The 17,824-nt window shown below is 47.8% G+C and overlaps 4 protein-coding genes across 4 annotated transcripts; 2 read left to right on the plus strand and 2 right to left on the minus strand.

Annotated features, from left to right (window-relative positions):
* Positions 1–900: 900 nt before the first annotated feature.
* N7489_011546 (uncharacterized protein) lies at positions 901–1,652 on the minus strand (the record flags this gene model as incomplete). Its single annotated transcript, XM_056717295.1, has 3 exons — positions 901–1,041; positions 1,289–1,511; positions 1,597–1,652. Coding segments are annotated over 3 exons (420 nt in total), but the record flags the coding sequence as incomplete, so codon positions are not given.
* An 8,260-nt stretch (positions 1,653–9,912) lies between these two features.
* On the plus strand, positions 9,913–11,101 carry N7489_011547 (uncharacterized protein; the record flags this gene model as incomplete). Its single annotated transcript, XM_056717296.1, has 4 exons — positions 9,913–10,167; positions 10,220–10,353; positions 10,408–10,939; positions 10,991–11,101. The coding sequence occupies 4 exons, from the start codon at positions 9,913–9,915 to the stop codon at positions 11,099–11,101; spliced, it is 1,032 nt and encodes a 343-aa protein (XP_056564918.1).
* A 2,157-nt stretch (positions 11,102–13,258) lies between these two features.
* N7489_011548 (gamma-glutamyltransferase family protein) lies at positions 13,259–15,260 on the minus strand (the record flags this gene model as incomplete). Its single annotated transcript, XM_056717297.1, has 4 exons — positions 13,259–14,536; positions 14,597–14,946; positions 15,013–15,031; positions 15,096–15,260. 4 exons carry the CDS (start codon positions 15,258–15,260, stop codon positions 13,259–13,261), a joined length of 1,812 nt encoding a protein of 603 aa, XP_056564919.1.
* A 749-nt stretch (positions 15,261–16,009) lies between these two features.
* On the plus strand, positions 16,010–17,365 carry N7489_011549 (uncharacterized protein; the record flags this gene model as incomplete). Its single annotated transcript, XM_056717298.1, has 3 exons — positions 16,010–16,203; positions 16,269–16,587; positions 16,646–17,365. 3 exons carry the CDS (start codon positions 16,010–16,012, stop codon positions 17,363–17,365), a joined length of 1,233 nt encoding a protein of 410 aa, XP_056564920.1.
* Between the last annotated feature and the right edge of the window lie 459 nt (positions 17,366–17,824).

A 17,824-nucleotide genomic window follows, 5' to 3' on the forward strand; every position in this document is an offset into this window, starting at 1 on the left:
TTGGGAAATCAACCGCATCACCAGCCTTCTCTGCCGAAGATCCGATCATTGTATCTTGTTCAATTATAGTGAAGTCTCTGGATATAGAGACGTGTCCGAAAAGGCGTTTCTTTCTATTTCGGCTCCATCATTGCTCGACATCTTCCTTGTCACGAGCAGACCATTCCTTTTACGTGATTCCTTTTTACTTTTTCCCCTTTGTGGTCTCTTTTCCTTTTTCCCAGTCAGGTCTTCGTCTATCGGTCCTATAATGAGCTTCTCGCATTCTGCAATTCGCTCCGGCTTGGTCTGATTCAGGGATGGCTGTAAATAGGCGAGATCAATCAGCTGTACTTAATGTGAGAATGGATATGCACATCAGATTGTGATCATTTGCTTGCAAGGTAAACTGATAGTGGTTGAGTTGGTCCAAGCTGGGTCTGCCATCAGTCCATATATATCTCTGGCACCTCTGGGTGCTTTAGTTTTATTCGACCAGAAACCTTGCATTGATCATCTGTTCTAAGAGTCTGAGATTGATCATTTTCTATAGGCCTACTGATATTAGCCTGTGAATCAAACAGGCGAAGGTCAACTATATATTGGCGTGTTCAGCCAGGTCCATCGGAAGGTTTATTGCAGCCAACCTTGTAACAAGTCACGCATCACTTTTACACTTTGGGTATTCACATGAACAAGGAGATAATAAAAACACCCGAAAGTTGTTATAAACAAGAAACGGAGGCAAAATTTCAAGTTGATTTAGCATAAGAGCTCAATATCAAATAGGATTCCTAAGATTTATACGTCACCGAACACAAAATGGAGGAACCGTGCAAAACGACATGAAAAGCATAAAGGGAGGCAACGAATCACGAGTATCGCCCGAAAAGAACACAAGAAGATAACGAGACAAGTTACCTGTGCCCATAGCAGAGGGATGGTGAAGGGGAATGTGGCCAGCATAGTGGTATACCAGGCGACGATGTTGGCATCACTATGATCGAATTTGTCCCGAATCAACTCCTCGATAATTTCCTTAAACGAGCGCACGCTTATATACTAAGGCAGACCAAAGTCAGAATGGATATTAAGACGACGGTATTAGCGAGCATAATGCTCGAATTGGATGCGCTTAGGGTACGTAGTACTAGCGCTACGGGGACCAAGCGGAGGCGGAACTGCAAGAAACCACGCCGAGAAGAATAGTACTGAGCGTATAAAGCTTTAACTTTATCTGCCTAAACCCCTCGGAAAGTCAGCTATGGTGAAATCGTGCACGAAAGCCCAAAAGATGAGGTAGACTTACGGCACTTCCACTAAGCTCGCCGACTAAGTTGTGAGCGCTACCATAGGACTTAATGAGACGACCAAGACCGGCGCAGAAATCTCGCACAGCTACTGCAGCGGCGTGAACATTCTCTATATCGTGAACCAGGCTAGTATCGTCGGTTTGTCCGAATTCGGGTTCCTCGTTGATCCAAAGCTCCATTACCCACTCTAGTAATGCGTGTAGTTCGAACCCGTGGCCCCTGATACCTCCATAGAGCTAAAATAGAGCGTTTGAATGAGTATAACACACGACTGGACGACGCCGAAACACTAAGGAATACTCACGAGTTCACATTTGTCGTGGGCATGGCAACATCGTTGACATCGCTTGGAATCGGCATCGCGAATGCAGTTTATCTTGAGGTGTTGAGCCCACTCTCCTCGTCCCAGTCACGTACTGCTGCCCTAAAGCAGTGGATGCACCAGCCCGTTTCTGCTGGATTGGTGTATTCGAGAAGCTTCGCGTGAACACCGTGACTTGCCGCAGGCGTATTAGAAGTGTTGTACTTCGGAGATAGGAGTAGGTAGGGTATTAGATCCTAAAGTAAGTACATTCCGCTGTCTCTGGGGGTTTGGGGGCCATTTGCCGCTTCACCTCTTTTTGAAGGCATGGTATAAGAAGGAAAGGCCTTCAACCGATGGGGAAGATGAAGCACGATGCAAAGGGCGAGAGAAGAAGAGAGAACAAGAAGATGTAAGAATGAAAAGCCTCAGTCACGACGAGGCAAACAAAAGGTATATCAATCTAACATCATTGAACACATCAGATGAGGCCATGGTAGCCGTCTCATGGATGTTGTTTTGGAAGAAACAGAGAGCGAAGAACGCTCCTTCCAAGGTTCGTCCTTTCCATGCAAAACGAGGTTAGTCACAACTCCTCAAGGGATGAGGGAAAGATCCATCCGAAGTGATGCGAAGAGTATCCCGTACCTCGAAGGCCCATCACTCTTGGACTAGAGATGATTGGGTATCAAGCAAACCAATTCGGCCTCCCTCTTTGGTTAAACCACCAAACCCAGAACAAGAGCACAACCTCCAACTACCCTTCTCTGATGCCTAACATTACATTCCCTCACTTTTCATGACATTAGGAAAGATACACACAGAGACCTCGCAAAGAATACATGGATCACGACTGCCAGATGGCCAGCCCCAATAGTAGCCAACCAACTAGTCCATGTCGGCACAGCCTCTCACCCCCAAACCCCCTAGCCGCCGAATCCCCCCAAACATAACATACTCGGGATCGACAGCCCAAGTAGATCAACGCCAGGTCCAACAGCGGCTAGGCGGACCTGAACCGGACTTGAGCCGGACTTAACAGCCACATGGCTCCATGCAACGCTAATCCAGCGGCGATCAAGACCTGCAGCAGAAGGAAAACAGGAAAAAGAGATTGGAGGAGACCAGCCAAGCTAGTCTAGTAGTCTGTTTGTTACAGCTGAAAAATCAGGTGTGCTGATCAAAATATTAGCCCTTGCCGGGAGGCCCGAAGGATTGCAGCATGCCCCGCTGGTGCTGGAGATTACCCGCCAAAGATATGATATTGGACACACTAGTCTGAATAGGATAGGACAGACTGGTCCAACGGGATAATTTGGATCTGCTTGACTCGCATTATGGTCTCATTTGTCATCTCATGACCCATGTCGTCAAATATAAAGTCCCGGAGATTCCGGAGTTTATTGCCGAGATTGCCGGAAATGACATGGACTCGAACTGGCGTCGATCAATATACAACATACAATAACAAAGACAAAAGGGAGAAACGGTCTGGAGGGCAACGAGAACCCAACTAGCCATGCCTATTTCCAGCCCTCCCAATCGGACAATTGTTACACGATCATCCTCAGGCTGCAGAGCATCAAGCCAATAGAAATCGCAGTAGAACCAACAGCGTCAACAAGCATGATCAGGCAGATGCACGCTGACGCCCAGAACACCGGGCGTGCATGATGTCATGCGTATGGTGATCTATCATTGAGCCCTTGGCCATGGACCTAAACTCGAATGCATCTAGGCAGAGTAATTCCACGCCAATTGGCTTAAGCTGTTGTTGTTGGCTGCAGAAGGGCCCTGCCGTCTGCAAAAAGACGGTGTAATGTTCCTTAATTAGTTTTGTGAGGTAGCATTCTAGAAGTCAGGCTAATAACCAGTATGCTGGGAAGTCTCAAAAGAGTATATAGCTGGATTGAGCTTAGTGTCTCTCTAAACAACCTACCTAAGTAGGCTAGATACATGTATGTTGTAGGAACTTCAAACTGGGGAGCACTTTGCGACACCCGTTGAGTGATCTACAAGAGGCCCACAGTTTTGGCCATGTGGTCTGGAACGGATTAGAGCGAAGGAATTAGCTCCGTCGCATGTCGGAAGTTACAACTCTCCGTATAGGCAAGAAAGGCTGATAGGGAAATGAAAAAGAAAAGGGGTAATCGGGGAAATCGGCTATGATTCGTGTACAGTATTGTAGATCTAGTTATTCCCCATACTGTGACACTGCAATATCTGGAGTAAATAATTGTCCAAAGATTAGCTTGTTTACACCCCTTTATTGTGCTCTATAGCCAAATCCCTGCAAAACCCGATTCCCCGATGTCGGGTTCTTGGGAGGTAACCAGTCGATTATTAGGACCCAAAGGTACCTGGTAATAATCTGCGTTAATTCTTCCCTGCTCGAGGATAACTAGGATATGATTTGCGATTTTACCGAGCCGATCGGATAAATCCCAAGTAAGTAGTACTATGCAGACTAATTATATCGAGGATAATGGTTATAAATAAGTATAAAGACAGCAAAGACACCAAAAACAGCCTAGATCAGCACGAGCACCTTCCTGATCTACTGACTGGCAGGGTTGTCCGCGGAGTGTCCGCGGACACGGACACGGTCACGGACATGAAACGCGAGAGCCACTTATTCCCGTTTGAGTAAACAGTCAATGCTTCGTACGCAGTATGTTTACCTGAAAATAGCTAGCTCTTTGCATGCATATGCTGCAGTAGTGCCTACATGGTTACGTGCCCTAAATTAGCTCTCATTTCGTTGCCGTTTTGGTGTAATGCAGCCACATGGGTTACAAGGATCATGATCCTTGCTGCAAGCCCCTGCAAGCTGGGAGGAAATGAAGTGGATTTAAAATTAATGGCAATGTCCTTGTTGGATTCGGCAGTGACGGGTACTGAGTACATGGCTGTAATTTGCTATAAGAATTTAAAGAAAGGGATTTTCCTTTTTAGAAAATAACAAAGCTCAAAGCCAAGCCAAGTATATTATTGAGGAATAAATTAGTGTTGCAATCCGCTATACATAATTTTCCGAGAGTATGTATGTTGTAGGTATGTTGTATCCATGATAGTAGTGTTATGACTTAAAACAACGATCGTTACCAGAAGTAGGCAACGGTGCTCACCTCGAAATCTGCCTTGCAAAAGGTGGGCACATGGCATGGCCTGATCGACGGGGCTATCTGAAACGTAACCTTAGCATGCAGGGGGTTTACGCCATTAGCGTATACCTGCAAAAGACGACGTAGGAAAATGCATGGAGAACTCTGCTTACGCCGAAGTTTTTCCTGTAAAAGGAGAGAACGAGAGAATCAGGACACATTCTTTTATTCAATAAATCATTGCTCCACTTTGTAGGGTTCGGACCTCGACTCTCTTGCTTTCCTTTTCTTTTCTTAGTGGAAGCTTGCGATCTGAGTCAGTGTGGGGAAGTACCCCGGGAACAGGAAGCATAGGCAGATTACTGATGACGATGTATACCTATGTATAAAACATGCCATTATATAGCACCGGGTAGGTATGGTAGATCTCGGGACCTGTATAAAGGGATTTTCGGGAGTGACAAGTGTACAGGTGACTGACTCATTACGAGTCGCCATACTCCGTATATTCGGTTAATCTCTTCAATGATCCCTGCAAGTGTGCTGTATCCACCTGGGCAGGATGGTTTGCTTTAGTCAATGCAGGGGAACCCGCTGGGAATACAAATGCCTCACTAATCACCAGTGATGGACCTTGAGCGCAGACCGATCACATTCTCGACTCTCTAGACCATGCTTGGCAGGAAATTAAGTACTAAACACATTAATATGTACATCTTGTGGTGCATCGAGCCACGTATATGCCCGTTACATCCGAGAGACAAGAATCGAGGTGACGATTGTGGCGCTACTAACCACGTGCTAGATATGAGCTAACCATGGAAAGAAGGAGATGTCGACTGAAACAAGACAGCAGTAAACAACCTTGGAAGATCAAGAAGGTCATACCTGAGTATCCTCAGGGCGGGGATAACGGTATAACCAGAGTGGACCTGAACTAACCCGATTAGTATAATGTACAGCACCGCTTGCAATCGTCGCTTTCTGGCAGTTTAGCGCATTCTAGGGCATTTTCCACGTGGGCGCAATTAATTTCGACCTTGATTTCGCCCTAATGGGTTGAGCTTTGCTGACCTTAGAAGGTATCTGAGAGATACAAAGTAAGGGGTAAATTTACTGAGAGAAAAGCTCCCTAAACCTCCTCGGGTATAGCCGATACCTCCTTTTTTCGGTTAATCCCGAGGAATAGCCGCAATTCCGTGGTAAACGGTCACGGCTATCTGTCCCGGACCAGGGGTATGTATTTTGCATTAATATCAAATATCCCTGTTTACACTAATTTGAGTATGTGTAGCGAAGAGTTTAGTGTCGCTTCTCACTTTAGTAACCGATGGCGCGATATTACTCAAGTTAAGAGCCTTTGCAGGGAGTGCCCAGACCGAGAGCGGGTTATCTCATTCGGCGAATCAGAAATAATACAACTTCCACCAATCAGAGCAGATTTCACGGGATCTGAGGTGAGATTTCACCTTCCATGGAACAATCTATGAGAGCACATTCCTCCTATATTACTGCTAAATATGCAGAATCAAGGAGCATATATACGCACCGCCATCAGCCTTATCCGCAACTTTACCACTTCCTTCTTCAATGCTTAACCATCCTGAAAATCCGGAGATCCACCATCACGAGAGGCTAAAAAGGAGGCTCACCGATTAATCTGGGGACGAAAGAGACCCGGAAGGGCCACCTGTTGGCCAAAGTGAACTGGTCGGAACCAAAGAGCCTCTAAAGCTTAAGGGGGGTCGGGTGGGGACAATGAAAGGCCGCATATACGCCATTATATGTTGGATATTCCTAAATCGGCCAATTATTTTATTTTATTTTATTTTTATTTTACTCTTCTCCCTATGTCTTTTCTATTTATTTATTTTTTGTCGACATCAAAGTCATCCAGAGAGGTAAACCAAACCCTTTGAAGGGGTGTACTCGAAAAGTCCTGGATCAACTCTGGGGTGCGCCCATGTCGATCTTGGGCACCTGCCTATGTAGGAATCCCGCACATACTTTAAAGGGTTAGGAGCATGGGGGTCACGTTGATAGCTCTGATTTTTAATTTAATTTAATTCGAATGCCAAGACCTTGGCAACTCCATGCCAGTTTGGGAGTAGTTTGGCGATTTTGTCGATCAGGAACGAATTGGGGAGAGAGCGTTTACTACTTCAGGTCTAGCGTGCACAGACTGGCATGTCCCGTGTTGTACAGAGTAAGCATCTAAAAAAAGAACCAACACCAATCGAGCTCCCTGACTCGTTGTATATTGATCACCACCCTCACTCCTATGCACTTCTTCATGCTCTTCATGCACCCATTGCTATTGTAGGCGCAAGGCTTATCCGTCTTGCCGTCGACATTGGCACTATGCCAGAATCGATATGATCATGCAGAGTAATCTTCATCTTAACAAGGAAGGTGTTATAGACTTAATATAGATTCATAGTAGAGAGTATATTCCCGGTGGCTCAGCAGTATACTCAATATCCAAGTCCGCATCAACATCGTCTAAGCCAGCACTACGAAATGACAAAGGCTATATTCTACTAAGAAATATTATTGAAAAGAGATGAGTTGGCGATATCGCCCCTTCATCCGTAATATTTGAAGCAGTCTTTATGATCCACACAGACACTAACAAGCAGAAGCGGAAGGAGGCTTAACAATAATAAACCACAAGCCATGTGGGAAATTGCAAGCACAGGGGGCAAATACCGCGAACCAGATCCCGGGCATTGAATTCCCTCTTAGAAGGACCATGATTGCCCCACAATTATACACTTCCATATTAATATGGTGTCTCTCTGCACCAGAAGTGGTTTAGATCAAGATTATGCACAACAGGACTATGATAGCAAATGACGATCAATTTTAATAGTTGTCCGGGCAAGGGAAAAAAACCAGAGAGAAAAAAAAAAAAAGCTTTAATTTCATCGGTCCTCCGTCCAAACCCCAGGCTAAGCCCGCTCTCTGACCCTAGCCGCACCAGCCGATCAGTCATGGACCAGGCCCGGTCTTGGCTTGTATAGACAAGGGTAGATGCATTATGCGTGTCTAAACTTGGAAGCTGGGAAAAAAGAGGGCTGTGGTAGTTCCCGCACACTGCATATGCGACTCTTTCTGTTTCTGGGTTTCCATCTCTCGTTTCAAAAACCCTGCAAGAATGCCTTGCAGTCCAGATCAAGATTCTCATCGTGGATCCTCAGAATCTGCGGCAACACACGGAGTATTGCAGATGGTGGATCGTGCGAGAACCGATTCCACTCCCTCCCCACAGCCACCCACCTAGTGCCCGTGATTTGTCTGATAGATAAACAATTGCGATAGCGAGGCGTCAGAGCGGGACATATTGTGGCCTTGAATCATCCTTCGAAAGTCCCCTGCATAGTGTGCATTCCCGTTTGTTATTTTAGTCTATTGTTCCTTGGTCCTTTTAGAGATGTGCTTAGTAGAACGAAGGATTCTTTCCAGAAATTAGGGGAAGCAGGGATAGTGTACATAGCGTGTTTTAGCGATGCAGTAGTACGATGTAAAATAAGGATCTTAATCTTGTTATAGATAGTGTATCAATGCAGTGAGATGTTTTCTGGCATTTGGCTCCTGATGCTTGCTCTGCCACGAGGGCGACCGGGGCTATTCTCCGGTTATGCAATGTTGCATGGGGCCCGCGTGCAGAGCAATTTAGGTACTTGGTGTTGGGGCCCCGGGAAAAGATGGTATGTATAGGGGATTCATATACTTTATAGTACGTAAATCAATAGTTGTATGCACCATATAGTAGGATATAGTAGATATATAGTAACCGTTCCACCAAATGGTTTCCCCCGGACGAACCGAGACCTTTTGAGGTCGGTGCCCGGAGTTTGGGGTATCCGTTTCCCCCTCAAAAGTCAAGGATCGGCGCACTGAAACAAAAGGGCAAACCTTGGAAAACAAAATGCCAAGACACGCCAGCCAAGGGCACCGGGCCACTAGGCTGACTCTGCCTTTTCTTGATTTTTGATTTTTGATTTTTTGCCCTTTCTCTTATTGGTTTAGTGGGGTCGGGCTAGTTCGGTTTGGTCGATTTCAAGTTTGGTTGAGGCTTTGAATCCAAGGATCCACCGGATCTCCCGTTCTTCCTGAGATCCTACCCATGATATCCAAGATATCCCAAAGTGATACTTTTGCTATGAATGGAAGCAAGAAAGAATATAGAGAGTGTCGGAAATGTAGATCTTATGTTCGAACTGTATTCCTGATTCAGAACATTTTCGAGCCAATCAGTAGTATCCATGCAGCCCTGTTGTGAGCCTCCTACATACCATATTGGGAATAGTGCTTCCCATTCTGGTCCTGCGAGTTGCCTAAACCAGCGCACGCCCCACTGATAATGCACCTTAGCTTTTCCGATGGGGCAAACCCGTTGTATCCCGTGGGAGCTTGGACCGAAGCCCTCGATTGTGAAAGCTGCTCCACGTTCAACGCGGGATTTGGAATATCAGAGCCATTTAAGCGGCTTCGTTTCCCGTTCAATGGGGAATTTTTATGTTCAAAAAATTTGGACGGGACATGATTTGGAATTCGATTAAATTTTTTTTTTTTCTTATGGAGTAAAGCACTATCCACTTCACATAACTAAGGTAATAGACGTTAAATAATCCATAGTAATATCGCCCATTCCGTGACTACGGTAGCGAAATTGCGCTATCTCGAACCAACAGCTAACGGCCAATTTCTTGTTATGGATCATCTAAGGGCGGACTGGAAAGTGCGCCTCAGCCGCACTCGTGGCTCTAATGCATGCCCCTGTGTAAATTTAGTACGGCTTATGCTCTGATCATCCCGCAGAGCGATCATCGCCTCCACGGCCGTGCTGTTTTTACCTGAATCTAATCTCAGTTAGCCTTAGTTAGCCTTATGTTGGATTTATTTTTGTTGTAATTATTATTAGCATGAATATTTTAGGGATTAATTCATTATTATTATTATTATTATTATTATTATTTTATTTTATTTTATTTTATTTATTTTAGCACATATTAATTTCCTCCAATTTCCTCGAAGTTTATTAATCTGGTAGATCTGTAGGAGCATATCGTTCCCTCTATATCAGTCCACCCTCCTCTCTTCTTCATATCATCTTTCAGGATTCTTCTACCTGAGCAATCCAGGCCCGCCTCATCTCTATATCTTACATCCCACTCCTCCCTACCTATCTACTCTTTCTCCTTTACCAATCATGACCCGCGGATCCACTGAGCGCATCAGTCCAAACCATATCGTCTCTGTCTTGAACTCGCCTTCCGTCTCCTCCTCTTCACCAGAACCTGAGCAACTTGCTTCCAAATCCAACATGGGCCGGAAGAACAACATCCGTCCAAGCTCTCCTGCAGATGCGAATGTGCCCGTCACTTATACACCGACCACCCGTCGCATTAGCAAGGCCAAGAAGGGAAAGCGTGTACATGCCTGCCAATACCCAGCATGCGGAAAGGTCGGCGCAACCATATACACCTTTCGGATCAAACAAACTGACTCCGTTGCAGGTCTTCACCAGGGCTGAGCACCGAAGACGCCATGAGTTGAACCACAACCCCGAGGCCTCGTACCGCTGCTCAACACAAGGATGCAAGAAGGCATTCCACCGCGCTGATCTACTTGCGCGCCACATGGAGAGACAGTGAGTACCACGGGAAACCTTTGGCGAGACGGCGCATACTAACAATAATGGCAGCGAACTCGAATCGCAATCAGAGCAGTCCTCATGGGCATCCAACAAGCAAAATCCCATCGTGAATGAGTCCGGCGTCCCGCGCTGTATGTCAATGGACCATGGAATGCCATTGACTGCAACCTCCCATACACACTCCATGTCCATCGGCTCGCTCGTGGCTCCTGGCATTCACCCGGACTTGGCCAACAACGACTGCTCACTAATGTGGAGCGGCGTCGACTTGCCCCTACAACCCCGCCCGGCTTTCCATAGCCAGCTCCCCGAGTCCGTTGATGACAGCCCATTCTACTCTTCCCCCGCAGATACTTGCCCCTCGCCTCTGTCGGATGCGACTTTCTCTCTTCCTTCCCACTCTAGCTCCATCTCTTCCGCGTCTGTGTCTGTCCTCGACCAGTACCCAAAGAGTATCCTAAATGGCGAAGTCACTTCGTCCCCGCTTCAGATGCACACTCCCCTCCGCTGGGATACTGATGCCGGCGTGCCTTCGTCGCATCTAGTTCCCATGTCTATGGGGGAGAATATGATCCAGCCAGTGAGTTTTCTTCGCTATTATTTGTATAACTATTCGCTAATACATCTCCAGCCCGTTCAGTGCCACTACCCCTCTCCTTCGTGGTCCAGTGCAGACTGCCTTCCCTACGAGGACCAGGTCCACTCCATGCACCAGTTCCAGCCCGTGAGCTGGGGGATGTGAAAAGATCATGGAAGGTCTTTGGTCAAATTCCAATATATATTGATCATAGACGGCCGAATCTCATGACTATACGACCACCCAGGCATTTGCCTCTACGAAACCATCGCGGATGACCCAACAGCCCTGGAAAACCTTGGGCTCCATGGCAAAAGAAAACATACTGTGGGTCTAACGGGAATCCCGAGGGGCCACTGGTGTGCCTTAGAGAGGGTCTCGACTCCCTACAAACATACAAATGGCTCAATCGTCATTAGCAGGTCGCTCCACCTGTCTCCGTTGTCCGGAGTGTGACCACCTGGACTCCGGATCCACCGGTCGCGGTCGCTTCCAGCGCCCACAATTCTTCCAAATACAAAGAAGATAAGCACCTCCCGATATCGGTTAATTCTTTGGTCTTGCATCCCAACTGGGGAACTAGATTTGATGTTTCTTTTTCCTTTGTTTGATGTGTTTCTTTATGTGTTTTTCCTGACGACACGATCATGATTGTCTTTTTCTTTTCTTTTCTTCTTTTTACTATTCTTGTCCACTATACCATTTATACCCATGCAGGTCACTCAAATGTACTGCAACTTTCGTTTCTGGATGATCCCACCATACCCCCAGCATTTTATATAAATGTATAGCTCCAAATTCGATGAATTGACAAACCAAATCCATAAAATCTCCCGATATAAAGTTCAACTCTATTAAATCAACACCCATGGCTCCCCTGTCCGTCACACCATGGACTCAAACGAGATAAAGCGATCTCCGACCCGAGCGGAACTGGCTTCCATGGAAACTTTGGCTTATGTAAAGCGGAACAAACCTTGGAACCTGGGAAGCCCACGCCTGGACATTTGGAAGGTACAGCCTTGCCCAAAACCGTCCCCTAAGGATATCAAAATCCCGATTCCAACCTCTCAAGGTCCAAGTTACAATTCCAATCAGCAAATATCCACAATTATGGCTCGGCCGTAGCTCTGGGGTCCTATGTTGTACTCCGTAGACTCTAGCCCTTGAATAAAAGCCTCAACTATCTCCACTTTATCCCGGACGCCCCGAAACCCATTTGATAACACTGGACACGGAGTAAACAACGCGGTACCCGGGCTATCCTCAATGGGGTATACGAACCTGCTCTCCCCACCTTGTTCTCCCCACCCTATTTTTCCCGCTAGACAGATTCCAGGTCTTGCGAGTAAAATCTTTCGAATTGGAGCGTTTAGGATTTGGAATTCGCTGTGGATTCTATGGGGCGTTGTCATGGTGGGTTTCCGGGCTTCGATCTAGAATTGGGTTTTACGGACAAATAGTATGGAGTATATCCATGGATAGCTTGCTTCGAGATTGGGTGTTTGAGGGTTGGTAATCGTTTGATTTATCAGCATGCTGATGTATCAATGCTGACATGTTGACATTGACTTTTGGTGATCAATGTCAGGAGCTTTATTGCTTTTTACCTCTACGGAGTACGGAGTACGGAGCCTCGAGCTGTCGAGGATTCTGCTGTGGGGCACGTTAGCACCTTAGTCTGGCGTGTCGATCAGGGGTTCGAGGAGTCACGCGGCTTTTTGAGGCCTTGGCTTTTGTTCAGGCCACCTGCCTGCATGAGTGATGATGTGCGTTTGCTCTTTGCTTTGGGGGTTCTGGATTGGGATCGGTGCGTCGTTGTTGGTAAGGAGTGCAAGGATGGTGTGGTCTAGTGATGGAGACTACTCCGTTTACACTGGCACAGTTGTAGCGAATTCCAGTGCAAAGACTGCGTCAAGGCTTATGGAGTTGACTTCTGCAGCAATCGGGGAATTGGCTTGGTCTATATCGCCTCTAGGGTTTGCCCGATATATCCTTATATCGATGCATCTGTCATATTGCTTTCCTAGGTTTCACAGGTACATAACCTATCGGACGCTGATATGGTATAATCCTTTTTCTTTTTCTTTCTTTCTTTTTTATTTTTTAGAACTGATTGTATTGGAACGAATCACCTTTATCTGAGCCTAGCTGTAACATGGGCAGAAGGCTGCATATTCATTGGTTGTACGCCGGTAAAGAGCTATGGAGACGATTTAAGAAAAGGAAAGAGCCAACAAAAGCCTAGACTTCCTGATGGCTGATCACCTGTGACTATGCACATACAACATAGTCGGCAATTTAATTTGGATCTTCATCGCTCTACAGCAAAGGGAACGCCATCCCATCGCCTCGAAGATCACTGCCTGCAGCATAAACCAGCTTCCCATCATCGTGGTACGAACGGATGATCTGGCCGCGACCAAACATAGCTCGCTTCCAACCAGTCAACACCTCAATCTTGTGACCAAGACGACGCAGTCCCTCCACAGCAGCATCACTAATACCCTCCTCAACCAACACAGTGCGGTCCGTGCTCTCGTCAGTCGGCGCTGCGAGACAGAAGCGCGGCGAATCCAGCGCTGCCTGGGGATGATACCCGAAAGCAAGCATGTTGAGCAGAACCTGTACATGGCCCTGCGGCTGCATAAAGCCACCCATGACACCGTAAACGGAGTGTAAGGAGCCATCCGCAACATTAGTGATAAGGGCCGGGATGATAGTGTGGTATGGCCGCTTGTTCGGAGCCAGGACATCGGGGTGGCCTTCCTGCAGCGAGAAATTGGCACCACGGTTCTGCAGCGTGAAGCCACAGCCGGCAGGGATGATAGCCGTTCCGAACCCCTCATAGTTACTGTTGATGAAAGAAATGCCGTTGCCCTCGCCGTCCGTCACTGCGAAGTATACCGTGTCGCAGTGGTTGTGCGCCGGACTACCGTGGTCCATGATATCCGCTGCGCGTTCGGGTGTGAACAGCTTCGCCCGCTCTGCGAGGTACGCGGGGTCGAGTAGGCCCTGCGAAGGCACGCGTTCCACGTCTGGGTCTGTGACCCACCAGGCCGCATCGGCGAAGGCGATGCGCAGACTCTCAATCACGGCGTGTAGGTATTCGGCTGAGTTATGCTGGGCCTCGGTGAACTTGGGGATCTTGCCTGATTTCTCGAGTTCCTCCATGATGCCGAGTGCCATTAGCGCCACGATGCCTTGGCCGTTTGGTGGGTGTTCCCAGAGCTCGACGCCTTGGTTGGCTTCACCATCTGTGCCGGGTGTGCATTTTGAGACGATGTCTTGGCCAGTGAACTTGAGTGAAATTGCGTCGACTTCCTGCGTCCCGATCTCGGCATGATAGGCTAGATCCTCAAGTGACAGGTAGCCACCCTGATCTTGCACCACCTTGACAATGGATTCTGCGATCCGACCCTGGTAGAATCCTTTCTTGCCCTCCGAGGCGATCGCACGGAAAGTTTTCGCTAGAGTGGGATTCTTCATGATCTCGCCTGGAAGCGGGGGTCGCACGCCATCTTTGGCTGAAGGATCTACCTTCAACATCTCACGGAAGTTAGGAGATGCATTGCGGATATTTTGCTCGGAGCCATTCCACTGCGGGGGTTAGCTCATAGTGCGATGAAGATTGGAAATTATTGGAAATTGGATACTTACAAGCCGAGACGAAAGCTCCGACACCGGGAATCCCTCTTCCCCCAGCTCAATAGCAGGCTGTAGAATCTGCTCGAGCGATAACTTACCACTACCAAACTTCTCAACTGTATCCACCCATCCCGCAGCTGCTCCAGGCGTAGTTACAGATATCGCATTCAACATGGGCATTTTGCCTGGCTCACCAGGGGCCAAACCGAGGTCCTTGCGGATTTTCTCCAAGCTGGCATTCCCAGGATACCGACCAGAACCATTGAGCGCATGCACCTTCTTCGTCTTGGCATTATAGAAGAGACAGAACATATCACCTCCGATGCCGGTGGAGCCAGGCTCAGTCATGTTGAGTCCAGCGGCTGTAGAAGCATGCGATCAGTTTTATTGTTTCCTGCTGTGGTTATGGAAATAGAGGCGAGGCTTACCGACAGCAACAGCGGCATCCTGGACAAGAGTATTAAAGTCAGTATAGCTGGATGCGATAGATAGAATTGAACAGGATGCATACCGCTGCGTTTCCACCCTGGCTCAGGATCTTATGACCCGCAGCAGCGGCTAGTGGTTGGGTGCATGATACGATGCCCTTGGTGCTGTGGACGGTACTCCGTCGACTGGGAAATGGGACATAGTCCGCATTGGAGCGGGCGTATACGGCTTTGGCGTTGAGCGGCATGGCTTTGGAGCTTTGGATGGAGAAGTGGGAGAGTGGGGGATAGATAATATATGAGGGGGGAAACTGGGGATATCAAAGGCTTATCTACCCCCACTAATATCCCCAAGGATGAAAGGAAAGAAGGTTCCTCGGTAACTCAGGCGGTAACTTTGATTGGAGAAAGTTCGATTAACCCGTGGATGACTCCAACTTTTAATTATCTAGATAAATACCCGGACATCCTCCGTTTGGGGTCCACTATGTACTTATATTATAGAACTCCATTTCCTGGACTCTTTGATGTGATAGGAATAGATAGGAATAGTATAGACCAAAATGAAAGGGCCTTGAGGATCCACAGCTGTAGAGGTATAAAAGGGCGTCTCTTGCCTGATTAGGAAACAAAGGACATTAGTTATGTGTATCTCCAGGGCTATATCTCGGAGTTGAGCATGGCCCTCCCCGGTATTCTGGCCGAGGTTGGCTATGAGGGAGTATGACGTATCGCGTTTGATCATTGCTTTTATCCACATCCAAAGCACCAAATCTCATTTCTGAAAGAGACAAGTCCAACAGTCAAATAGCCTCCAGGGCTGGAGAGGAAAATCACGTAACTCACCGCCCCGGTCGTCGGAGCGGCAATTAGCCCCTCCGCCATCATCCCACCCACGAACCATTTAACTTCATTAGGCTGATGAACGGGGCACTATAAAGACCCCCCGATCTTATCTGATGAAACTGATCCTGAGAAAGGCCTCTGATGGAGCAGCATGGTGGTGTTTGTCGACCTCGACGATGCATTTGCTGACGGATCGGCACACTTGGAGAAGCCATTCCCTTTGATGGACCCCATCGCGTCGGACCCGGCCGAATTACCCACATCGCCTTCTTCGCTCAATAAAACGACCGATGAGATTGTAAACGCCAATCGGAATGGATTCTCAGCGGCTTTGAGCTGTTATCCGTATGTATTTGATTATCAACAACCGGCGAATAAGATTCAGATCCAGCTAACACGTTCACCCACAGCATCGTCAAAGAAATCGCTCGCGCCATCGACCTGAATACCCTCTATGCCCTATCGAGCACATGTCGCCAATTCCACGTGAACTTGGCACCGTTCCGCCACCAATTAGTGAAAGAGACTCTCCGATGCGAGAATGAATACATCGAAACCCTAGCAGAGATGCTAGACAGTGGCTCTGTCCTCCCAGACAGCGTCAAATCAGTCATACGACTCCTAAGCCGTCCCAGCGGCGAGCAGACCCGTATGACCCGCGGGAAGGTTAGTAAGTGCGCGCGCGACATGGTGGGCGAATGTCGACGCTGCGCCAAGGTTGTATGCAGAGTAAGCCACATCCACTCTTAGCAACGACTACCAGGTCGCTAAACCCAGCTTCTGGCAGAACTGCACAATCAAACCCCCTTCCCAACCAGCTCTGAAAAACCGCATCCGCCGCCTCTGCCGACCCTGTGGCAAAGCGCCACTCTCCTCCCACCTCTCCTACACAACCTCAGACCCGCACGCCCCCGACCGGTGGGACGAGAATAGCGTCGCGGCTGTTGCGTTCGCACGCAGCCCCTGTAATTGCGAGGAAGCTGTCTGGCTGTGCACGCAGTGTGGAATGGCTCTGCGCAGTAATGATACGACATACCGTCGTGTCTGGACGTGGCGCACGCGCTACAGCACGTACCTCGGCGGCGGGCTAGGTACTGGCATTGGTGAAGGCTGCCAGGGCGTTAAGTGCGGGCGTGGTGAGAGCTGTCTTGCTGCGCAGGAGATTGAGCTCGAGGTCGACTGTGAGGCTGATGAGGGGTCTGGATCTGGGAGTGATACAAGTCGCACTGCAAGTCCAGCTCCTCCGTCGTTTGGTCACGAGGGGGCAGGTGTCCCGACGGATAGCCATGATGACGAGGAGCCTGGGTATTTCAGGCAGGAAGTTATTGGGTTGGGTGGTGTTGTTAAGCACAAGTCTAAGAAGAGGGTTAATGTTGGTGCTTGTGTTGTTGAGTATGAGGATGAGAGGGAGACGGGGAATTATCTTGAGAGAGAGGAGAAAGGTTTGTATCGTGGTTGGTGTGGGTGGTGTTCTAGAGTGATACCGGCGAAGATCGAGCAGACTTGATTTATTTTGCTTATTCTGGCTGTCTGGATTAGGGCTTTGCATGTTGCATGTGGCATTTGGTGATCGGGCAACTTTCCTGCTTTTCACGACTGATGCTGGCCAAGATACCGACTTTGCATTAAATGACATGCAGCATGAAATATGACACGAATGATGGGATTGTACCGGGGAGTCAAAAACAGAGAGATACTACGATGGCTTCGAGATAGCCTCAAATAAGCTATAAGAAATATGCGAATCATGACGATCTCCAAAATCAAAGTCCTTGTCAAGTTGATGCATATTGAATCAAATCTGGCTAAAAAAAACAATTCAAGTACTCCTGCAATGATTCGCTCCCCAATGCAAGCACAAATTCATCAAGCATACACTGTCACATATAGATCATTCTGTCCAACCGCAAACCCCCGGTTAAAGTAAAAGACAAGGTCGAAATGAAAGCAAATCACAAACGCAAAT

The sequence above is a fragment of the Penicillium chrysogenum genome, assembly GCF_028827035.1.
Source record: "Penicillium chrysogenum strain IBT 35668 chromosome Unknown utg000005l_segment0_segment0, whole genome shotgun sequence".
Lineage (NCBI taxonomy): Eukaryota > Fungi > Ascomycota > Eurotiomycetes > Eurotiales > Aspergillaceae > Penicillium > Penicillium chrysogenum.